Source organism: Pangasianodon hypophthalmus, chromosome 19 (genome assembly GCF_027358585.1).
Source record: "Pangasianodon hypophthalmus isolate fPanHyp1 chromosome 19, fPanHyp1.pri, whole genome shotgun sequence".
Taxonomy (NCBI): Eukaryota; Metazoa; Chordata; class Actinopteri; order Siluriformes; family Pangasiidae; genus Pangasianodon; species Pangasianodon hypophthalmus.
In genome coordinates this window covers 13,058,567-13,084,001 of record NC_069728.1, presented here as the reverse complement: position 1 = coordinate 13,084,001, position 25,435 = coordinate 13,058,567, and the positions used below count along the sequence as shown (strand labels likewise).

Genomic DNA, 25,435 nt, shown 5'->3' with positions numbered 1-25,435 from the left:
CTACGTGTCCGAGCTGAACAGATTTTACACACACGCAAAAAAAAAAAAAAAAGACTTTTATTATGAAGTGTCGCTCCTCTTGTCGGCCATCTTGAAACACTCGTTGTTTCTGCTTTCCCGGCTTCCTTGCTAACTCATGACTACGGAGCTACTCCTTATCATAAGGGAGATATTACAGAGTGATTCTTTATTTAAAGAATAAGTTGTCAGTAACTTCGGCGTTCAGGTAATGGTGCATTTTCCTGCTATTCTGTTCCAGTTGTGTTTCAGTTGCCTTGTGAAATGGAGCGGGTTGTTCGGCATTAGCTGGCTAACTCGAGTCGCTTTCTTTCTGCATGTGGCGGCGTGGAGCTCAGTGGAGCAGCGGGTTACAGCTCCTCCTTTATTATCTCCAAACTGCAGCGTTTCCTACTCTAACATACCTGATTCAACTCATCAGCTTCTTAACACGCCCTTTATAGGGGTCAGATGTTTGTGTTGAAGTATGTAAGCCTTGGTTAGGGTGAAGTAGGCGATGTTGGTGTGTGTTATAGCGTTTGAGTGCAGAGCAGTGTTTGTTTGATTATTGTACACATCAGTGTTTCTCTTGATGGTTTCTTTATTCACTGCTCTGCACAGGTTAGTGTGTTTCCTGTTCCAGCTCGGTAGAGCATTAACACGCTTACAGCAGTTTAATATAGTTGTTAGAGTGTTTTAGGGTGTGGTAAAGCAGGAAAAACGATAAAAATGTTAAGTAGAGACGCACTAAAGGAGCAGAGCAGTGAAACACTGAGCTAACACCACTCTGACACCCATTTAACTTCATTCACTGTTAAGGTGTAGTGATGTGTCGTTCGCGGTCGAGTCGACTCTTTGATCCGGTTCTTTTAGGTGAACGTTGGGAGTCGACTCGCATATCCGAAGAATCGTAATAGAGTCTCTCTCTCTCTCTCTCTCTCTCTCTCTCTCTCTCTCTCTCTCTCTCTCTCTCTCTCTCTCTCTCTCTCTCTCTCTCTCTCTCTCTCTCTCTCTCTCTCTCTCTCATTTCCTATCCCTTTCCTTAAAGAGTGTTCTGTGTTTAGCACTGGGTTAAAAAGTGAATCTTACCAATATCTGAACCGTTGGGCCCAAAATAATGATTTAGATTAGCTAGAATGGTGACATTTTTGTTAATTTTATTGACATTTTTATAGATTTTATAAATAATGACAATTCATATTATAATATTATGTTGTTAATCAGAAGTTTCAGACTTTGTTGAACTATTCATGCGAAGGAGCCGAAAGAGTCGGTTCTTACTGATTAGCTGAGTCGATTACACTGACTCCCCATCATTAGAAGGCTGTTAATCAGCTGATTCAGGAGTTAGAGCAGGAAACACTGAGGAATATGATTTAGCAGTAGGATTAGGAAATATTACCATAATTTAATATCAGCTTAAAGGTGTAATAGTTGTTTTTTAATGTCTTGTACAAATAACCTTAAAAAATAAATAAGAGTGTGTGTATGTATGTATATGTGTGTAATATATATATATATATATATATATATATATATATATATATATATATACATCCACACACACACACACACACACGTGTGTGTGTGTGGATGTGCCTCCTGTCAGTCATTTTAGAGACAGTACTTTACAGGCCACCGTAGATCATGGGGAGGGAATGAGAAGTGGACTCAAGAAGTAGAACTAATAGAGAAGCTAGAGAACTAATCTTACCTAATGCACCTTTAAATTGTGTGTGTGTGTGTAACAGATTATTTACATATATATGTGCCAGATAACGACACTGTCAAACAGCTTCAGTCTTCTAGACAGTTAGTTATGTGACTTTGCTGGGGAAAAAAAAGTCTAATTTATTTCTATAATTCTGTATATCCTTTTCTTCTTTTTCTTTGCCAATTTCGACCAATTATCAATTTCAAAATCGACTCTCTTTAAGCTTCATTTGCAAAGTTCTGCAAGGAGTCAGAGGTGCGATGGAGACATGCGTTAAGACGAGCTGTGTCCTGTATACATGTGATAAATCTGTGTGTTAATTATTAAAATCAAACAGGTTAACGTGAGGGGAAAAAACAACCTCCGTAAATTAGATTGTCTAAGTTTTGGTACTGAGTATTGAATCAGAAACATTCTTAATAATAACCAGACACAGTCTATTACAGAGATCCCACAGGGTGCTCGAAGCACATGACTATTTCATTTTGATGACTATTTCTATGTACAAAAAAGTATTTTTGTTGAAGTGCTTTAAAAGAGCTAAATATAATGTTATATACAATATTATGTTATTAGAAAATTAATAGATTCACACATTTCATACTTATTTTAATTGCTTGTGTTTGGTTGCTCCACCATTTTGAGGGCAAAGACAATATAAAATTTTTAGAAAGGCCCCCGCCACTGATCAGTAGTAGGAGAGAATGGAGTTGCTCTTTAAAAAATACTGTTGATAAATTATTAAGCGACAAGGGCAGAGGTCATCTGTCTTCTTACCTTTTTTCTGTCTGCAAGAGATTTGATATGGCCAGTATTTCTAAGTGGAGAATACTGTGAAAGTTTGATTCTTTTGCTGTTGCAGTGATGCCGGGACTCAGCTGTAGGTTTTACCAGCACCGTTTCCCGGAGGTGGAGGATGTGGTGATGGTGAACGTGCGCTCCATCGCTGAGATGGGCGCTTACGTCAGCCTGCTGGAGTACAACAACATCGAGGGAATGATCCTGCTGAGCGAGCTCTCACGCCGTCGCATCCGCTCCATCAACAAACTCATCCGCATCGGACGCAACGAGTGTGTCGTGGTTATCCGAGTGGACAAGGAGAAAGGTGGGCTGTTTAACCTTATGGTTATGGCATGAGGAAAAGAATTTCCTACACAATCATCAGTTATCAGTGAAATTATGCACGAATAGCTACAGGAGCTAATCAGCAGACCTGATTATCTATTACAGTGATATTTGATTGCTGTTTGATAGCTATTTCTGTTTTTATGTAAATCCTTATTAACTCATTTGCCTCAAAAGTTATAGAGCCTCCTTTATCTATCCTCTAGTAATGTTGTAGATGTTTTAGTAGGCCAAACAGAAGTTAAATATTCCCTCCAGATTTACAGATGTTTCAGTAACACTGATTTTCTTCATGCTCATGTGTGCATGTTGATAAATGCCAGTCACCCATAAATTACCAAACATGTTCTTGGCACAACCGATATATATTTAGTGACAGCCACAAAAAATCCATAAAAATCCATAAAAGGCAAAGCTGTCAGAGCCGAAAATGATGACTAAACAGTGAAAGAATGCCTGGTGTGTGCTAAACTTTCTAGTTAACCAGTTCAGCCATCGCATCACCTCCACTGCTATAAACACACACGTATTTCCTCCTTTTATAGGCCGCCACTACTTTTGTCCTAATTGAATGCCTAGCCTTTCTTTTGGATTGCTTTCTTTCAAGTCATTCATATGAAGCAACAATATTTTCATTAAATTTGTGTGTGTAATTGAAATAAGTTTGCTATTTAACCTTGATGTCTATAAAATTGCAGTACTGTCTATAAATCAAGTTTCGCATTTGTCAGTTTCCTTATATGTAAATATACAAATAGGAGCTCTCATGATGCCAATGGTTTTTCACAAAATGGATTTTCACGAGTACCACATTTCTTGTCTAAATGCTCCTGGAAGCGATTTACGAAATACAGATTGATTTGTTTGTATCCAAACTGGCTGCTTTAATCTCCTCTACATTAAAGGAGCCAAACAGTGTATGTTGAACTGAGTGAGTTAGTGCCATGTTATTTGCCACTGCGATTTAAACTGTTTTGCTTCCCCCTACAGGATATATCGACTTGTCAAAGAGAAGAGTTTCTCCAGAGGAGGCCATTAAGTGTGAAGACAAGTTTACCAAATCCAAGACTGTAAGTGACAGACGGAGAGCAAGTTCCCACCTGCCACTCAGCAGCATAGTGCCAATTTTTATTGCAGTTCTTTAAACCAGTTTTTGTGTTAAAACATAACTTAGTGACAGCAGAATGGACAAGTTGTTTATTTTCTTATAAAAATGCAACAAACGCTTAGGACATCGACTTATTTCACTTTTTTATTAACCTGGGTTAATTAAGTCTGAAGAGGATAAGCCACAAACTCAATCTAGCATTCTAGTAAAAAAAAAAATACAGAAGTAATAAATTTATTTATCCAGTCTGTAAGATGCAGTTTTTGTCTTCTAGTAGGTGCTGTGAGTTAGACAGTGATGTAGGGCTATGACCATCGATTATTCTGATAATTCATAACAGCCTTACTGTGATGTATTCATTCATTCATTAACCACTTTATCCTGGTCAGGGTCGTGGTGAATCCAGAATCCAGACCTGGCAACCTTTGTGCATAAAAAAAAAAAAAGAGAGAGATGAGCCAATCTACATGTGAATTTGGAATGATTGACAGTCATGCAATAGCTTTGAAGCCCTACCCTATTTCCCCCATCATCTCACATTAGTAATGTCTCATCTCAGTTTTCTCACTTGCTTTCTGTGAAGGTAAATGGAAAATGTTTTGTGTTCATTAAGTTAAAATAAAATCAGTCAACGTATGTTTGACTTTGTAAACATTAGAATTATAGAGTACAGGATGCAATCAAAACAGTTTCACTGAAAATAGATGAAAACGGCTGAATGAAGGGGGAAAAATACGGGAAAAAGATTTGAGGAAATCTTGAAGTGTCAAATCTAACTTTTCAAAAAAATGTTCATTATAGACAGTGATTTAAAACGCTGCTTGCTGTCCTGCGAGTGGTCAGCACAGACCCATTCAAACAGTGAGGCCAGGGCCATCGTGGTAGAAACTGGCACTTCAGGAAAAAGATGCTGCTTGTGTGTTTTAGTTAAAATGGTAACACTAGAAAGATTTGTGATGCACGCTTTCTTATTAATTGCTGTATGTAACATTTTTGCCTGGAATAGGAAACTTTTCCGCTGTTCTACAGCTTTTCTAGTCTGTACATCTTAACTATAACAGAAGACCTTTTCCCAGCAAAGAACCTTGTTTGAAAAGTGATTTGTGAAAGGACAATGTCTAAAGTACTGTGTTTCCCTAACATGTGCTTTTGAACTCTGCTTTAGGTGTACAGTATTCTGAGGCATGTGGCGGAGGTGTTGGAGTACACCAAGGACGAGCAGCTGGAGAGCCTATACCAGCGCACTGCCTGGGTCTTCGATGAGAAATACAAGAAACCAGGATATGGCGCTTATGATGTGTTTAAACAAGCCGTGTCGTAAGTACTGGAGCTTTACTACAATGCATGCTTAATTTTAGGCAAAGTTTTAGTTTAGTTTTATTGGATGAGTGAGAGTTGTTCAGTTCCAACATCATGCTGGTCTAGAACCAAGAACCAGTTGTGTTGCTAGTTGTGTTATTTCATGATGATACCAACAGCGTGAGCGTCTCTTGTTATTTATATGACCGCTGTTAGGGAATAACTATATCCCCATAGTTTCAGATAAATCCATCCCTCATTCAAAAGGGAGGTAATAATTCTATTTGCACATTTTGTGGACACAAAACAAAGCAAAAACAAGACACACAAAAAGTCTTATCTCGTATCAGCATGGTTTTGCTGCTCACCAGTTCCTCCATGACACCCACAGTCTAAATGTCTGAAATTCCTCTTGGCAGCAGCTGTGGACGCCGTGCTGTGGACCCTCAAAGCAGCATAATGCACCCTATAGAGCGAGCACGGATACAAAAATTTGCAATTTTTGATGTGACACATCTTATTCGTAAAGAAACTAAAAACAAGGAACAGTGAAAGCTGGTGTTGGGATGTAAATGACCTCATTTAACACAATGTAGCTGTCGGATTTTGGTCTGTCTGGTCAGAGATGCGTGTGACTACATTCTGATCCAAACACAGTCCAGTTGTTTGTACCATTACCTTTTGTGGTGCTTTATGGGGTCAAAATAATGCAGAGGAGGTTTGATTTTTCAAACAGCATTACGGTGTAATTACAGCTGCAGTGACTGTTTTCAGACAGTATTACAAAATGCCAAATCTCAAAAATAGTGCACAATGTAGTAAAATTTTCGTATTTTTGGACATAGTGACAGTCTCCAGTCTACAGCCAAACTATGAATTACACACATCTTCAACATTTAACGTGCACTTTTGCTGCTTCTTTTACTTGTCAGTGATCCCTCCATCCTGGATGGGTTGGATTTGACAGAAGAGGAGAGGAACGTACTCATCGATAACATCAACAGGCGGCTCACACCACAGGCTGTCAAAATCAGAGCAGGTACTGAAAGCACCATACGCTACCTTCTACATGTATACTTGCACACAACAGTGTTGAGCAGCTGTTCTAACAGAAACATGATTATTTTTGTTTTTGGAGAGTTTTTCGTTGTCATCAGATTGCTCATTATGTTTGTGGCTGCATTTTTTAAAATTGTATTTTCCTGCTGAACGGTTGTTACCCAGTGTGACCATACTGAATGAAACCCTGTTCTCGTTTTCTGACCTGATCAGACATCGAGGTGGCGTGTTACGGATACGAGGGCATTGACGCTGTTAAAGAAGCGCTGAGGGCGGGACTGAACTGCTCCACAGACTCCATGCCAATCAAGGTAACATGACTTGAGTATCCAAAACCCTGTGCAGATAAATGGATAAGTGAATGTAAATTGGGGTTGTGTATGTGGAGAGGTGTATTGGTTTACATTCAGAGACCTTTACATTTCTCCTTTCTGCTACACATCTTGGTGCCATGCTTTGCAAGATTGCTGATGTTTGAACCCTCTGGATCATTTCCTTATTCTTTTTATAGTATTTTGTACTATGACAGGGGTGTCCAAATGTTAACTGGCCCACAGCTTCTCTATTAGAATGTATGATTGGTGGCCCGCTGACCAACACGTTGCTATTTTTTTCTTTCAGCTGAAGGTGGCAGCAGTTAGCTAAATTGCAATTGGTTTGTTCTCTGTCTACACCTGCAAATTAATTTACAAAGATAGTTAGTCATGGCTACAGACAAAAAGTGAGAAGGGGTGGCTTCATATAAAATGACTGGCCCTTGGGAGTGTTGATGAGTACCACCCCTACACTGAGGTAATTTGTCATCATGTATTGAGCACATTCAGAAATGAATCAGGATCTTTCTTTTGGGATTAGATAAACCTAATTGCTCCCCCACGGTATGTGATGACCACCACCACTCTGGAACGGACCGAGGGTCTCTCTATGCTCAACCAGGCCATGGCTGTCATTAAGGAGAAGATCGAGGAGAAACGAGGCGTCTTTAATGTCCAGATGGAGGTCTGCTTCGTCAATATAGCTGATATTAGTTTTTACAGGCTTTTGCAACTGTAGTTACAGGAATGAGTGTTGCACATTTCATCACTGTGTACGTATGCTTTCAGCCCAAAGTGGTGACTGATACGGATGAGACGGAGCTACAGAGACAGCTGGAACGTTTGGAGAGAGAGAATGCTGAGGTGGATGGAGATGACGACGCTGAGGAGATGGAGGCTAAAGCTGAAGATTAACAAGCCCTTGGTGTGTAAACCGATTGGACGGGGTACAGAGATATTCAGAGTATGAACTGTTTTTGTATCCTAACGAAGTGAAGTGGTTAAATAACAGATGTAAAAGGAAAAAAAAATGTAAAATTAAAATTTATACACAAACTAATTAAATGTTGCGTTTTGAGTTGACACCTATGCAGAAAGCTCTGATTTCTATAACTGTGTTCAAGCTACAGGGCCGTTCATGGGACTTTTTTTGTTGTTGTTTTTTTAAGTTTCTTACATTAATCATTATATGATGCTTGTTAGTAATTTTTTCACTGATTGTTTTTTCATGCATAGTATTTAAAGTGCAGAATTCATTTTTCCAAGACATCAAATTCCATAAAAACTCCAACTGCTTGCCCTTTTTTAAGCTAAAATGATCCCGCTTTACTTAAGGAAACACAAAATCCCAAATTAATTTTATTAAAAAAAAAAAAGATTACTTTTATTGAAAACACATCCATTACTACATACAAAAACAGAGACCACTGTTTCCATCATTGCACAACTTGAGATCAATTTAAGCCAGACACTTCCAAAATTGCGGGGTCCAATTCTTTAGTTTTTTTCCTCGCCATGTTGGTGGAAAGACAGATCACTTTGTGACATTTGTGGAGATAAACTCTTTGGTACAACTCAACTCTGTTACCAACAAAAGTGAACAAAATTAAACTGTAACCTAGATGTGACTGGCAAATTCTACAGGTGTGGCAGCTTACATTAAGATACTGCTTTCATAGACATCAATTATACTTTAAGCAGGCATGATGAAGATACGCTGAAACCCATCAGACAAGCCCTGAGGAAATATTCACCTCACCCAAATCTCTAGCAGTGAATGAGAGTAGCTGGGATGGGGTTCCAGATCCAGTGCTCACTAACCAACACAGTCACAGGTGGATGGAGAGGGGGGGAAAAAAAAAAACAACAACGTATATATTTATACATGGAAGTAATCGGCTTGCTGGGTCGAATGTTTTGCTGAGTTGCCCCGAATGTTTTTCTCTTCACATGCCGAACTGATCAAACAGGAAAGTCAGGCGCAGCGTTGATCCTTGTTCAGTGCTTGTTCATTTGCCGAGTCCAATCTTCTTGGCCTCTGTTTCATAAATCAATAACCGCCACATTTTCACAATGAACACCTCTGCTTCTTCATCCAACACCTGGAGAGGGGAGAGTCACACAAATGCTTAAAACACAGCTGAAACTAGAAAAAGGGAGTCATATGTGGGCAAAACTACTCACCATAGCAACATCATCTAAGATGCCTTGCGGCGTGCTGTGAGCCATCACCTGTTGGGAGAAACATGAAATCCTTCATCATCTATAGCTATAAATAATCATTAGAAAAATGAAGATTTGTAGTATAAACTAATTATTTTATAAAAATACATATCAATTTTGCAGTAGCCTAACTAGGAGTTGGCACTCAACATTAACAAATTCATAGTTACTCAAATTACAAGGTGGCTGATTAGATATTCAAATTTTCTAGCCACCATTAAACTTCAGTTATTATATTTTCCTCTTAATCCTTAAATGGTTTATTTTTAATGCACATAATTTACATAGAAACAGTTTTTTTTTTTTTTTTTTACCTGAGCAAAAATAAATACTGATACAATGTACTACAAAAGCATCCTCAAATATCACAATGACATCTTTCCATATTGCCCACCCCCAAGCATAACTGTTATGCATATATATCTATTTTTAAAACAGTTTTTGTGTAGGTTCTAGGAGAGTACACTATTGTTAGCTTGAAGCTAAGAACATTGGAGAATAGCATTATCAGCAGCAATCCGAAACAAAAGCTATATGAATGCAGCTTAAACAGCAAAGCAGTGTACATTCACAGACAGAGTAGGCAAGAACAAATCCTCCTACACTCGTAGTCATGACAGATGTTGACCTTTACCTTTGAGCAAACAAAGTCAACTAGAGTGGCTTCCTCCTCTCCAATGTACTCCACAATCTTCTTATTGATCCACGGCCGAATGCGCTTCTCCATTAGAGTCTGAGAGAGAAGCATCATGATCAACTGAGTTTATACCAAAAGGATCACAAATGAAAACCGTCATTAAATGCCACCTAACCCCATCTTATCATCGTATCATAATTAGATCGTAGTAATTTTTATGACACAATTAACGTGCAAGCATAAATTTAAAAATTTGTGTGCATTAATGCTTTTATTGTTTTGCCATGATTGATCATTCCCTTCATTTACTCATGCTCTTGTGCCCATACCTCCTAGCAATCCCATAAACAAATTCCCATGAAACTAAATCCCTACATCTGTTTAAACTGTCTGTCACACACAGGAGCTGATGCTTACCGAGTCCACGACAGACCAGTCAAGTGGGTAGTTGAAAAGCTCAGGTTTAGCGGTAGGGATTTTCTCGATTAGACTCTTAATGTGTTTGCGTTTCTCCTCTGTGTTGGCCCCTTTGCCCCCTGCTGCTCCGGCGCCTTCCGCTCCACCACTGCCTTTGTCTTCATCCTCGTAATCTAAAGGCACTAGCTTCCTCTTCCGTGGTGCCTCATCCACCTCATCGTCATCGAATCGGTTGAAGACGCTCTCCACAGCCAGCTTCTTGCGTTTGCCCACGCTTGGCTGGCTAGGACTGCCTGTGGCACCTTGCACAGGAAGAAAGAGGATATCAGGAATGCTATGCACATACACATTACGGAGAAACAGACCAATAACAGAAGGATTAATCTAAGAGAAAGACACAGAATAATAATGAATCACCTATAATATAAAAAACTAAATTTCATATTAGTATTAGTGTAAATTGAGCAACTGAAATAAACTAAAATTAAAAGGAACAAAAATTCTGCCTTTAAGGGCTTCTGTCAGAATGTCCCTAGAAAGCCCCTTTTTCTCTTTTCTCCTGCTGACTCACCGAGTTTGAGGCTGAGGCCTATTTTGGGCCGGTGCTCCTCCTGTGGCTGGGTTTCCGGTGGCGAGTTTTCATGGGGAATGATGATGCCACAGGGCGACTCTTCCCTTGGTGTGTTGGGTGAGGCGTTACCGCTGGCCGAGGAAACAGACGGGGCGGCCATGATGGGCCTCATTGTGGGCTTGAGACACGGCTTAGAGTCTTCCTCATCCTCCACTTCCTCTCCGTCCTCTACATCCTCATCTGACTGCAACTGGGCATTCGGCCGGCGTCTCTCTCGTTCCCTCTCACGCTCTCTTCCCCTCTCTCTCTCGCGCTCCTCACGCGAAGGCTTGCTTTCTCGCTCTTCCTCAGGCTCTGGCTTCACTGGGGGTTGCCGCAAACGCTCTGCCTCCTCCTCCATCTGGGAGGAAAACATAGTTACATATAGAGAAAGAGTGTCATAATCTAAAGATTTTACTGACCTTGTGATGAATGAATTTCAACTGCAATTCCTCACAGAGTAATTTCAAATCAAGAAAATAGTTTCAACATTGTTTCCATAAATCAGAGAAGGCTGATTGATCCTTGTCAAATCCCTTTAAAAATATACTTAAACAGTTTCACTTACTGAAATATTTATTGTGATGTATGGGTTATTGTAGCATGATTTGAAAAATGAAATGCACACTCATTAACCAACATTGTGCTCCTTGAAATTTGAAACACTGTATGTTTAAAAGCAATGTCCAATACTGACAAACAAAATGCTGTAAATGTAAAAGGATGAACACTGCCACTGCTTTAATGCCAAAAAGATAACAGAGCAATGAAGAGGCAAAGAAAATGATTTGAGAAAAATGTCTGCAAATTGAGTCACACAGATTCCACTGTAACTGCATGTCTAAGATGATGGACGTACCCTGCGTAGCTCTGCGTCTGGATCAGGATGTCCCTCAGCCAACAGTCTCTGCCTGATCTCCTCCAGCTCCTCCTTCTCTCGTTTCCTGTCTCTTTCATCTAGCTCCATCTCCTTCTCTCGATCACGCAAGCGTTTCTGCAGTGCACTGCCCCTACAGGCCAAACACAGAAACAGCACATATTTTAAAAAAACATCTATGAAAGATACAGAGGTGCCAGTGTATGAGGTATACATACCATACAGACTACACTATACTGTTACACTAACTGTGGCTCATATGTAACCTCATCAATCAATGGAAAGGAACCACCATGGGACCACCATTAAGCACTGATTGATATTATCTGAGTGGTGTACTATTTATTCTGTTATATTTTCAGAAATGGTTTGACTAGTAGACTGTTATCAATACATCAGTGTCAATTAAATGTTTAAAAACCTGAGTAACACTGCTTTATCTGATACTATCGTGTCAGTCACTACTTTACACTGCTTTCCTCTGACGGTGGGGGTAATGTCTCTGTACACAGCAACAAATGGGATACCATCAGTTATAGTATACATACAAACTGATATATCTGGTTGGAGGACATGCTATACTGGCTAATGAGTACAGCAACAATGTACTGGGACAGGGGTGTATTATATGTAAATTCAACTGCCTTAAAAGAAACTTCCCCCCTAATAACTGGACCTAAATAAATTTGCTTGGCATTTAAAAAAAAAAAACGCACAACTGAATTATGATTTCTGACAGGCCCATTAGGCATCAAGAGAGCCAGAGGCAATGGAGAGATTTTTAAAACAGTAAACACTGTAAAACTGCACTCTATAATCTCCCCTGTTAATCAGCGTTGCCTTTTCTTTGGCTTTATATCTGACCACCCACTCCTAACACCTTTTTTTGGGTCCTGAGGCACCCTGGTCCCAATCTCTCTAGATTGACATTTAGATTTATAGTAAAAACTTGTAAATTACTTGTAGTATTTAGGGTCATCCCGGTCATCGTCATAATCCTCCAAGAACTCCTTTAGTCGTTTGCCTTCTTTCGCCTAATTGAGAGAAATGAGAAAAAGAAGCTGTAATTGTCCACAGTCAACATATCAAGGGCAAATTACTGACCCGTTTCAGAGTGTTGTTATAGCGTCTGTTTACTGTTTTATGTTTGACCACATGTTTGACTAGACAGAAGCAATAAGAGAACTCCCTTACTGTCTCCCGTCGGCGCTCATCTTCTCTCTCTGATTCTTTAGCGTAGTCTCTGGCTTTCTTCCTCTCTCTTAATTCCCAGTTTTTCAGCCTCTGTACAGGACATATGCAGCACATAAACCATGATGCTCTAATTAATTGTGGGCTGGAATCTGGATACAGAACACATAGTGAAAGAACAAAGCCCAAGTTCTGCCAACCTCCTGATACGCAGCCTCCTTCTCCCGGAGCTTCCTCTCCAGCTTGCGCCGCTCGTAAGCTTCCTCTTCATCTTCCTCACGATCACGCTTCTTATCCTTTTCTCTTTCTCGATCACGGCTTTGCTCTCTGGAACATCACAACGATCAATTGACAATAGCTCATGTGTCATCTCGGCAAGCAACAACTTAGAAAAGTGTCATATGGCCATGTTGTGCAAGCTACATAAAGTGCAGGTCAGCGCTGAATAGTAATACTATGTCAGTACTACACTGGCATCAGCAGAATCACTTAAAACCATAAGCTCAGCAAAGATCTGTCTATGTACACTAATCTATTGTCCACAGTCTGAAAATGTGAAGTTGTAAGCCAATACTATGGCATAATGTGAATGGAAATTATGTCGGATGGTTATAATACAGTGAATGTATCATTCAGTTCCACTCCTAATATGAAAATATAACCAATCATTTTAACTGATTATTTGTATCCTAGAAAGGAGGAATGTCGTATTCACCTGGACCTGCTCCGAGCTTCACTGTGGTCTCTGCTTCTGTCCCATTCCCTCTCTCTCTCGCGCTCTCTTTCTCTTTCTCGCTCACGCTCCCGGTCCCGGTCCCTCTCGCGCTCTCTCTCGCGCTCTCTCTCCCTTTCCCGCTCTCGGTCCTTCTCCCTTTCCCGCTCCCTCCTCTCACGCTCCCTCTCTCGCTCCTTGTCCCTCTCTCTGCGCTCCCGCTCCAGCTCCTGCCGCTCCTTCTCCCGCTTTCCTTTCTCCTCCTCGAGTTTCTGCAGAGAGGGACAGAGAGAGAGGCTGAGCGTTCATACAGTTAACAGATGGACAGCACAGTATAATTCTAGTCTAGACTGCAGAGATGAAGTGGTTTACAATTCCTGTCCTCTATAATGGCTACAAAAACTGACAGAGTCCACCCACAATGACAGCAAGTGAATTTATTTATTTTATTTTTTTTTTTTAGAGGCAAGTGGGAAGAAACTGCTCTAGAGTCTTTGTGTCTCACTGTAGAGAATAACTCTTCCCCCATTTACATCTCAAGGTCTACATTAGAACCCTGGAAACCACTTTACTTTCAGCCCTGCTTCACACATTTCAAACAAGGAGCACAATCAGGTAATAGGACGCTGTAAAAGGTTTCCACCTCATAATATCAGCAAGAGAAAGACTTCAATCCTTGTGAAACTAGTTGTTTTGGACTTACAGGTGTTGAGCTATGGATTCAGAGCTTCGCTGCCCCTACAAGCCTTTATGTTAGGCCTGGGAGGAAAAGCAGGTCAAAGGATTTGCAGGAGAAAATCAATTCAGAAAACGTTTCTGTTTCTTGTTACATGTCGACACATGACAAACAACTTCCAAAACATTTTGTGAAAACGTGGTGACAGCAGCATTGCATAAACGGTACTCTGTTGATCTCTGTGATTGGACAGAAAGGGCAACAAATGAATTTGTAGAGGCTGGCTTACCCCATCTGCTGGTTGCCTGGGTTCTCCGAGGGCTCAACTCAGTGAGTATGAAAAGATTCTTTAGCCAGCAAAACATCCACGGTTTTACAACAATCAGTATTCACATCTCATCTATGTAAATGCCATTACTCTTTATGAGTAACCAGCACACTTTTTGGATAAAATATAGCTAAACGGTCAAGGTGTTTTGTTTCATCTTCAGATTTAAACAGGGCTAAATCCAGAAAACCGTGAGTGTGATGCATGATGCCAAGAGCAAAGGGGAATAACACAAGTAGAGAAAGTAAGAAAAAGAGCGTGAGTGATGCTAGAAGCAGAGGTGAAAAAGACAAGTGAAATTGGCCATCTGAGCTGGGTTAAATGGTGGAATGTATTGCCCTACACAACCTTCAAGTGATGTCTGAAGACTCGGCACTTTTGAATAGACCTGAACAGTGTTGCAGAAACACCCTCGGCTCGGTTTGTTCCTTTGTGTGTGTTTTTGTCTATAAAGTTCAAGTGATCATGGCCTATGTTCCTTGCAGTTTCTCATTCTTCTCTATTAACTATCTGTTATTAGGGTGTTTTACTAATATTTTCTAACAAGTTTATGTTATGTGTACTTTGAATGATTTGTAACCAGTGTGTACAGCACTCCGAAATACTTACTGTCTCCAACCCGTATATATAGCTGTCAGTGCTCTTCCTACATCTCATTCTTGAACTGGAATGCGCAATGCTTTTTAACTGCCTTGGATGAAAGAATCTGTCAAATATAAATCTAAATATAAAAATCCAATTTATCTTAGACAATTCCTACAGACAAGTGGTGATATATGTGGCAGCCTGCAAAAACCTTTCATGTGGTCAAATTTTGACATTTCCTCCTTTATACAGTTATGAAATCTACAGGTTATCCTGAGCTAAAAATACATTTCTCTTTTGTATGTATCCCAAGCACAGCTTCTACCATTTTAAAGTCTGGTTAATCCCATAAGTGAAAAGGGAGAAAATAACATTTAAACATTTCAAGATTCTTTTACTTATCACCTAAAGTATAAGTCACTTAAACACAAGCTTCATGGTTGTCTCTTTCAACTGATCTGGCCGTAATAACATTGGTTGGGAAATAATCGCTAATTAATTCAGTCAGTCCTGTTGACTAAATTTCCTGTTATTAATGTTGTTTTATTGCATAATTTAAACATTTGACATTTATTTAAGTTCCTCAAGTACAGAGTGTATAAGCACTCTTGTCTGCTTTCACCAAGCACTATTTGATTACTTACAGAAACTGTAAGAAAAGCAGACTTGCTAGCAAGGTTTTAGATATTTAGATATTAGGTAGACTGACTGAATTTTCAGAATTTTTGCTTTTGTTAAACTGGCTCTTTACCTGACAAGGTCTATGTAAACAGAAAGCCAAGGCAACATATTTTGATAAAATATATTTGTTTTCAAAATGTATATCCATCAGTGGCAGAAAATCTGTTGGAAAACATTAGTTAAAACATGACTGTGTCTTTACTGGCTGTTTTCAGAATTCTGCTATAGACCAATAACGCGTTCGTTCACTCATCTTCTGTAACTGCTTTATCCTGGTTAGGGACAAGGTCTAGGCAAAGAAGTCCATGCTTTGGCAGACGTTACTTTGTTACATCACAACTACTTACCAGCATTTGCATACATTTTGTTTTCTTATAGCTGACCGATATGAACCAAAGTTAATAGGCTAACATTATACAAATGTACACTATGGTTGCATCTCGTCATCTATTCTTGTCTTTTCTTTTTTTTTTCTTTTTTTTTTAAAACTTTAAACAACTACAGTTGTACCTCTAAAGTTGTCCTCTGTGGAAATCGGTTTCATTTTTGCTTAGCAACAGTGAACTGTATACATAGGCCTTGCCTAAAATGATTTATAACCATGGTCATGTTTACAGTCAAACACTGCTCCCACAAAATCAGTGTTGATTTAGAATTGATATTAAAATTCTGTCTGGATTCATGTTAGACAAAATGCAGTGAAATGAAATATGTACAGCAGACAATCAGAAACTAGTATTTTATCTGAACATGGAATAAACTGGTGACGAGAATAAAACATAAATTTAAAGTACAACAGATAATGAAAAGGGGAAAAGAGCGAGGAAAGCAGAAAGAGGGAAACAAAGTTAACAAAGGCACGCATAAGCAAGTGGGAAAGAATGAAGTGCTCACACACAGGGCCAGCTCATACCTGCAAAGTCTTCAGTCTCCTCGTGCTGTGGAAGGGCGCCCCCTACTGTCACATACTGTGTGACACAACTGTGCCACAATTCAGTGGTTATTCAGTCAGTTCTAATCATTTATAGTATGAACATCATCTTAAATAGGGGGACCCACACAGGTTCACTGGCCTCTTGGAGATAGAGTTGATATTCAGGAAAATATAGAACACTGCATGGAAAAGTCAACTATCTTGATTTGTTTGCAAACTACTGAAATTTGTACCTACAGTACACTATATCCAAATTTGTCACTGAATTTCCCCCAAGTCACAGTACAGTTGCTCCTGTGCGAGTCCTCCAGAAGGGGGCGCCCAGTATATGTAGAAAAGAATGGGAAGATCATACTTACATCCTATCCTTGCAACTTTTTCCAAAGCTGTGAGATTCATCTTGCTTTAGTCACCATATGATCTCTATCATAATGGTGGGGTTTAATGAACAGATTAGCTTGGAGGGAAGTTTACATTATGTGCATGCATTTTTTATGTCTGACTAAAAGTTTGAGGAGCTTCTAAATTTCAGGGCCTTAAGATGGCGACCCTGTCTCTCTCTCTCTCTCTCTCTTTTGGCAATTTTACGCAAGACAGTAATCCAGGAAAGACAGGGATGGTCTCCAAGACCAAAATTAAACCTAGTCTTGGACTAAAACAGTTCTGGGTGAATAAATCTCAGGGTTTCAGACCCTGACTAGGTATAATCTGAGTCTATGAAACTCGATTTCATGGTCACAGAACTGAACTCCCCTGTGTTGATGAAGTTCAGGCAGTTTAAAGAAAGCAATCTGTGGCCTGCTCAGTAAAACTAATTTAACCTTAAGGCTCCAGAAGGCTCAGAATATCTATTCTAGTCATGTTCTTCTGGTTGAGCTATCTGAACTACAGGTGTACAGGTTTTTGTTGCTCTAGCTGGGAAGTGAAAGAAAGTTGAGAATGTGTTACCTTGTGGGTGTCACGGAATTTGTTGATCTCCCTGGAGATCAAATCTCTTTTGTCCTCTTCCATTTCTATGGCGTTGATGTCCTCCTAAACAAGGGTACACAGACCATGTGACACCACTTTTCATTAAATCACATTAGCTTAAAACATTAACACTACTTGAGGTTTTACAAAAAACAATTAAACCTAGTACTAGTCTGTGATGGACTGTATTTATACCCGAGATTAACAGAGTAAAGTATAGTTTCCCCTTTACACCTCAGTAAGCCAATAGGTGTTTCATGTTTGTTTCATCAGTTTTGCATAAGCTCATCATAAGCTATCATAAACTAAGCCTCTCTGAATATGTTATCACATAAATGACTTAAAACTTTGTTATATATTAGGTAGGCTTTCACAAATTTAGTTAGACAGGAAGGGAGACAAGTTGTATGACAAGGCTGAAACAGAACTCCGACTACACGCCCGTATATCCCCATCTGAAGAACTTCTACAAATAACATTCATCTACTGTAAAGATCCAGTCTCCAGACTTATCCTTCCACCCTTTGCATCTGACTAAAGCGTCATTCTGGCGTAAAAGGCAACAATTATCTGTTTAATTGGTTTCTAGCTTCATCCACCCTAGTTTAAGCCTTTTGCTAGTCCAAAAAAGGATTTCCAACTGTCTGTGGAATTTCACTACTAGATCAAATCAGGTGTTTGGCATGCGTTTGGTTTGACGATAGAGAAATAATGACCAGAATTAATAAACGTGATTGGCCAGTAGCAATGACACCTCATAGCTCCAGTGTCCTCAGTTCAAGCTTGAGTCCACGTCTGCATGGTTTCAGTGATTAAAAAGAGGCGCCTCAAACGGTTAACCAGGTTTTCAAATAGCTGTGCACTTCCCTACATACAACACAACCATAAAGAGCAAAGTGCAGGTGGAGTGCAAACTAGCGCACCTCTTCTTTTTTCTCCTTCTTCTTCTTCCGGCGGCTGGACTCGTCATCCTGAGAGGGAGCGTTGAGCTCGCTGGAATATTCCCGGATCAGTCCATCAATTGCTCCCTTCACTATCTGGTCCCGTTTCTGTGTTTCTTCATCCAAAACCTCCTCTTCTTCCTCACCCCCCTCCTCAGCTTTGTCATTCTACCAGAAGGAAAAGACAAGCCATGATGCAGTGTGTATAGAAAGGCAAAAATATATCAATGTACCACAAGACAGAAATAAATATAGAAAGGGAAATCACATGTTTATATTCATATGGCATTTTAACGTGTTATTGTTTCTATAGCGACAGCTAATTCACATGGACTTGCACGGTGGACGCGTCACATAAACACAGCAAGGTCTTCAGTACAGAAGAATTTACACTTGAGTTTCTCTATTCTATTAGATTACAACTGTTCATAGCTGCTATAACGCAAGTGTTAACCGGAGCTAACTTGTTTCATACGTTAAACGTAACTGCAAATGGATAAATAGTATGATGTTCCTTAATAAATAAAAATTCTTATTGTTGGCAAATTGCTGTGGTATAAAAGAAATAAAACAAGTCGGGAAGTGCTATTACTGAAAAATAATCAACTTGAAGTTGGTAACAGTAACTCCACTTCACATCAGGCCGCATCAGACCACGCCATCACTGATTATTTTCCTATACCATCATAACACGCCCTGTTATGTTTTATTCCTTACTTATCATACCTTCATCTTTTAATATTTTAGAAACACTGTAATCACTGTAAAACACTGATTTGGGACTCAAAATGAATAATGCTACATAAATAAAGACTATTTTTATTATATCTTAAGAACAAAGACATTATAAATTAGATTTGTGTTAATTTATCCGACTAATAAGAACATTAACAATATTTATAGGAAATTAAAAAGTAAAAAGTGCGTGTGAGAAAGGAGGGAGATCCATTACTCGTGCACGCACCCCGTTGGAGCTCCTCTTTTTGGCCTTCCACTCATCCAGCTGAGCTTTAGTTTTGGCATCCACCTTCACCAGCAGCTTCTTCTCTCCAACCTGCAGCTCATGCAGCAGCCGCAGAGCGCGCAGAGTCGACTCTGGCTCCTTATACTCACAGAAACCAAACGCTGAGGAAACACCAACACACACACACCCAGATGCAGGACAAGCAAAAAACACCAATTTGTCAGTGTAAAGTTATAGCAAGTAAATAGCATACAGAACACCATGTACATAAATGATTTATGCATAATATTTTATTTAGTTTAGAACAGTATTTAGTTCTTACCTTGCAGTTTTCCCGACGCTCCCTGTACTCGTTTCCAGCTCAGGACCAAACCACATTTCTGGGGAGAGGAAATTTTATTGAAAACATCTGCATGATTAAAGATGCAATCCTCAAGAACCTCTTTTGACTTTAAGAGAGTGGAAGGACCTTGATCACCCATGAAATGATCTTCCTCCATGTAGATGATATGAACAGCCTCTTATAACAAAGGCATGACACGTTTTTATCAGCATTGACCTCTCACTTCTAAAACACCTTTGTTGAACACATGACTAAGGAATATAAAGTGCTTCAATATCCTAAACCTCTTGTGCAAACGCCTTGTTTTCTTATTAACACAATAATCTTTGTTTCAGTGCTCTTTAGACGAGTAGATGTTTTGCCACACTGACCATGCAAGGATTTTGCTTTGATTTTGCTTACTTTGCTGCAACAGTAATTAAGCCAAAAATTTTTGTGACTCTAGAACTCACAGTACCTGGTAAATCAAACTGGGAACTAAAGAGTCAGGGGACTCTAGAATGAGAAACTATATTGTTCCTAGGAGTTTTCCTGTTCTGGGTTCACACCGTTACTGTTATTGCAATTAGCAAAAATGATTCAAACTGTTCAAGAGTTAAGAAATTTCAGTGAAATGCAAAAGCAAAGCAAGACTGCAAACCTGGCAGAGGCTGAGAATAAAGGGTTGCTCTTTACATTTTTTACAGTTTCTAACTCTCCACTTGTTTAACTTTCCAGTGCATTTTACATAAAACAAGCTGCTACTCATTAGCTAGAAGCAGACTTTTAAAAATAATGAGTAAGAGAGAGATCGTCATGTGATGATATGGCATTAGGTCTTGGGCCAGTTTGACGTTTGTAAACAAAAAAAAAGGCAATAAAGGGCTCTACATTTAGGCCTTTTTGATAAGCTGAGCTGGCAGAAGTTATTTTCAGCCACTTAAACATCTCCGAATAACATGATCTATGCTCATTTACTGCTCACTGAATCCATTTAACAGCTACAAGGAAATTGCGATAAATATTTTTTAAAAACTGTAAAGATTAACACTTTTATCCCTTATCTCTAAACACAGTAAAGCCAGTGTAGAGCTACAGATCCTGCTGACTCTCCTGCTGACTCTCCTACTGACGCAGGTAGTCTTACACCGTAACACTCCACTACTTACTGAAAGCAGCTGTCTGATCAACATGTCTGACGCTTTCTCTGAGATGTTCCCTACAAATACTGTTGTCGTGGGCCCGCTGTTCTCGTCAGCTTCTTTCGAATGTGGAGCTGGAGCTTCTTTCCTCGGGGCAGCTACTTTACTGACCACTGGCATCGAGGTGGGCACAAGAACCTGCACAATCCAACACCATATGAATTTGCAGTAATTATTTTGATGAGGAATATAGCTGCTGAATGAAACACTATATTAAACTATACTCTGGACAACTGATATGACTAACATGCTCACCTTAATCAGTACATTTAATATTATTAGCAATAATGTTAAAGTTGGTGTTTTCGTATTACACTGTATTATAGGCAGTATTAAGATGTTATCATGAGTATTTAAAAGAAAATAAAAATGTATTCATTTTCAGAAGGTAAAGAGGTTTACCGCAGGAGTTGGGGTCATGATGCCCATGTGAACTGGAATCATTGGGGCTCCTGTAAAAGAAAAAGAACAATAGCAGTGAATCTGTATACAGACATATATGGTCCATCAACTTCCTACAGCCTCAGAAGAACTTTGCTCAGCTGATGAAGGACATTTGTCCAAAACCATTTGTCTTGGTTATTTAGTAACTCTGTGTACTACACTTTACTTTTAAAATATACGCACAATAGACTAAAATGCAGGTGTGAACAACACCTACTTTGACCCATGTGGCTTAATCTAGATTTTTTGTAAAGAAATAGGTACAATTTTACATAAGACTAATAAACATCTGTAGTGACTAACACAATCTGAACGCAACACATCATGTATGGTAAGATACGATTTTCTTGAAATGTCTAACCCTGACTAATGTGTGTGTCCATCAGGTGTCTGCCAATATATTTGCACAGAACAAGAACCAAATGTTTCACAATAAAGTTTCACAGTGTGCCATAAAGGAAGGTTTTGTTTGTTACACTACACTTCAGAATCATTTCTATCAAATATAAGACTAAAACATGTCTTTTAAAATTGCCTTCTATTTTTTAGGCACACCTCTGAACCTTAGCCCACAGTTTTCTCCATCTCTCTCCGATAATTAATTGTCACTTCACTGCCGTGATAATGTTTTGAAGATTATATTCTATATGATATACTTCAGAATATACTAATGTCAGACCTCGTCTGCCAAGTGATCCTCAAACTGCTCGAATTTTTCTTTTGCACTAGTTTGATTTGGGTTTCATCTCAACCCTGATGCTACTGGATACACTTCCCTGTTCAACCAGTCAGCATGTGCTTCAACGTGTTTAGGTTCTACCACTGCGATTTTAGAATTTTCTCTGTTCACATGCAAGATCTCTGTTGTGTCAGTCACCACTGTACATTTTCACGCTCTAAAATAAGTCAGTATCATAGTGCAAATCCAATCCAGCACGCAATGGGTGCATCTCTACACTCCTAGAAAAACTATTTACTTAACTGTACCTTTCCTTGCCACTGGCATGGTACCTTCAAAGGTACATCTTTTGTATTTTTTATCTGGAAAGGTGTGTGTAGTGTAAAGCATTACTTTAAAAGCTAATTAAAAGGTACCAGGGTGATCCTCAAGATCCAATTTGGTACCTTAAACCATATTTACACTACCATGCACAAGATACATAATTTATTTTTTGAGAGTGTACCATGAAGCCCTCATCTGTAGGTTAACACAGATACAGTTACAGGCATCTTGCAGAAGCAGAAATCAGCCTTAAGTCTCCGGCTTGAGATTTCTATCTCCTTACACTCTACCTGGTGGCATTGAAGGAGGAAAGCCAGCGAACTGCGGTGGAGGGATCCCAGGGGGCATGGTAGGGATGCCCATTTGTGGCCGGTTGAGATGTGGAGGGAAGGACATCTTGGGCAGATCACCCACCTAGAGCACAGAGGTAAGATATCTGGATAATACTGAATTGCCTAAGAAGAATCAGCAAGAGCATCAGAGCAACCATTAAACAACATAACATAATGATCTGTTCATATGGCAGCCATGTTACTCTTCCCTGCACTAAAGGATACCTTCCAATGAGAGAGATCATTCAAATTTAATCCAGGCCTTTCTTATTATTACTAATAAGTAATAATAGTAATAAGAAGAACAAGAAGAACTGGAAGCTGGTCAAAATAATACACCAAGAGTAAAGAATCAACAGTTTGCTGCTAGCAGGCTTTATCATTTCCACGCTAACAAAATGTCAGCTCTTGCACTATCGGTGATGTGCCTGCTAGCACAGTCGGCTAGTAAAAACAGGCAGGTGCTGATTTAGCTCTTCGCCGGAAATATATTAAAATGTTGTCCTAATTGTTGTTCCGTTTCTAATGTGACTACTTGTTTCCGAATTGGACTTCTGAATACAAGAGGCTTTTCGGTTCTTTTCCTTTTGACTCATCTGTCTGAGCAAGGCAAGCTAGCTAGCTCGCTAATCACTACTCGCTAGCATTGTTAGCAAGTTAAGCTAAGCTAAGCTACATCGGGGCTGCTGAAAATGAAAGCGCCAACTCGTGCTCCTCGAAGACTTCAGTTAATTCCCCTTCAGTGTTTTACAGTAAACGCAAGCACATATCTCCCAAAAAAGAGAAAATGACTCCATGATGAATTTGGCTTACCCAGCTCGATTACAAGTCACCTTTTTTTTCTGACGGAAAATTAAGTTTAAGCCAACCCGGACCCAAATCGGCGAAATCAACGATCAAACCTAACAACCACACTTCCGGTAGAATTGCATTGTTGGAAAATTCTCTACAAATTAAAAGATCTAATGGAAACACATGGCTCGGAGGATAAATTCCTCCCATATAGTTGATCACCAGGACATATTTTCGTGTTCGTGGCTTGTTTAATTCTGAGAAATTTAATTTTAAAAATTTCCCTTGATCAACCAGGATATGTTTAGTGACTGAACATTGCTTTCTTTTTTGTGCGAAATCATGGGAACAGAATGGCAAATTCAGTTTCAAGTTAACCTATGAATATAGGTTAAGATCATTTTTACGTTGGGATTTAAACCGATCAGCCATAACATTAAAACTACCTGCCTAATATTGTGTAGGTCCCCCTTGTGCTGCCAAAACAGCTGTGACCCTGGAGGCATGGATTCCACAAGACCTCTGAAGGTGTGCTGTGGTATCTGACACAAAGACTTTAGGGAATACCATTGCCATGAAGGGGTGTACCTGGTCTGCAACAATGTTTAGGTAGGTGGTACGTGTCAAAGTAACATCCACATGAATGCCAGGACCCAAGGTTTCCCAGCAGAACATTGCCCAGAGCATCACACTGCCTCTGCCAGCTTGTTTTCTTCCCATAGTGCATCCTGGTGCCATCTCTTCCCCAGGTAAGCAACGCACACACACATGGCTGTCCACATGATGTAAAAGAATGATTTATCAGACCAGGCCACCTTCTTCCATTGCTCCATGGTCCAGTTCTGATGCTCACGTGTCCATTTTTGGCATTTTTGGCAGTGGACAGGGGTCAACATGGGCACTCTGACCGGTCTGCAGCTACACAGCCCCATGCAATGTGTGTTCTGACACCTTTCTATCATAGCCAGCATGAACTTTTTTTTTAGCAATTGGTGCTACAGTAGCTTTTCTGTGGGATCAGACGGGCTAGCTTTCGCTCCCCGCATGCATCAGCGAGCCTTGGGTGCCCAGGAACCTGTTGCTGGTTCACCCGAGTCTCGGGTCCGGCAGGGATTGTAGGTGGGGGGAGTGAATGACCAGCGCTCTCTCCCACCCTCAATACCACGACTGAGGTGAGACCCTTGAGCAAGGCACCGAACCCCCAACTGCTCCCCGGGTGCCGCAGCAAAAAAGGCTGCCCACTGCTCCGGGTGTGTGTACCTACCAAATACCTACACTGCATACCGGGAACACCCCCACAAGGCATGGAGATTTGGTGATTCTCTGACTCAGTCGTCTAGCCATCACAATTTGGCCCTTGTCAAAGTCGCTCAGATCCTTACACTTGCCCATTTTTCATCAGTTTTTGAGAACTGACTGTTCACTTGCTGCCTAATATATCCCAGCCCTTGACAGGTACCACTGTAATGAGATAATCAACATTATTCACATCACCTGTCAGTGGTTTTAATGTTATGGCTGACCAGTGTACAGAATGTAGTAGTAATAAATGATGTCCTGTGATAGACAAATCATAAATTCATTAGCTATCCCACCAAATTCCTGGGAAGAGGAAGCTTCTGTGTAGCCATAGTTCTCATCCATTCCTGATAATTCTTTGATAGTTTGTGTCTTTCTTTTCACGTTGTTAGCACTGTATGACAGTTGTATGACAGTTTTGCACTGTACTGTTGTATATTTTGCTTGGGTTCATTGGCATTTCCACATCCCTGTGTGATGCTGAACAAAAAAAAAAAAAAACTTTGTCGTCTCTGTACAATTAATGTATTCAACTAGTAAAAATAGTTGCTACTGATGACCAGAATGAATCCTTGATGGATGTGTGTAGTGCAGCAGGCGGGGAGTAGCGTGCACTAGTAGTGTGACTCTCCATCATGAATCACATGGAATGACTGGTAATATGATATGATCATATGCAA

The 25,435-nt window shown here is 39.8% G+C and overlaps 2 protein-coding genes across 3 annotated transcripts; one reads left to right on the top strand and one right to left on the bottom strand.

Annotated features, from left to right (window-relative positions):
• The first annotated feature begins 67 nt into the window (after positions 1 to 67).
• On the top strand, positions 68 to 7,681 carry eif2s1b (eukaryotic translation initiation factor 2, subunit 1 alpha b). Of its 2 annotated transcripts, none has more exons than XM_026922548.3 (8): positions 68 to 226; positions 2,574 to 2,816; positions 3,827 to 3,906; positions 5,110 to 5,261; positions 6,176 to 6,282; positions 6,516 to 6,613; positions 7,158 to 7,301; positions 7,406 to 7,681. In XM_026922548.3, exons 2-8 carry the CDS (start codon positions 2,576 to 2,578, stop codon positions 7,529 to 7,531), a joined length of 948 nt encoding a protein of 315 aa, XP_026778349.1. In that variant the 5' UTR covers positions 68 to 226; positions 2,574 to 2,575; the 3' UTR covers positions 7,532 to 7,681. The 2 variants fall into 2 exon arrangements, with proteins under 2 accessions (XP_026778349.1, XP_053098279.1); XM_053242304.1 differs by lacking the exon at positions 68 to 226 and adding an exon at positions 343 to 482.
• A 281-nt stretch (positions 7,682 to 7,962) lies between these two features.
• rbm25b (RNA binding motif protein 25b) lies at positions 7,963 to 23,627 on the bottom strand. Its single transcript, XM_026922584.3, has 18 exons — positions 23,478 to 23,627; positions 22,623 to 22,746; positions 21,288 to 21,337; positions 20,853 to 21,023; positions 19,684 to 19,741; positions 19,362 to 19,522; positions 18,380 to 18,565; positions 17,436 to 17,519; positions 13,287 to 13,555; positions 12,772 to 12,898; positions 12,575 to 12,664; positions 12,341 to 12,414; positions 11,363 to 11,513; positions 10,465 to 10,864; positions 9,894 to 10,195; positions 9,474 to 9,572; positions 8,801 to 8,848; positions 7,963 to 8,718 (listed from the first exon to the last, which is right to left on the bottom strand). Exons 2-18 carry the CDS (start codon positions 22,726 to 22,728, stop codon positions 8,626 to 8,628), a joined length of 2,469 nt encoding a protein of 822 aa, XP_026778385.1. The 5' UTR covers positions 22,729 to 22,746; positions 23,478 to 23,627; the 3' UTR covers positions 7,963 to 8,625.
• Positions 23,628 to 25,435: the final 1,808 nt, after the last annotated feature.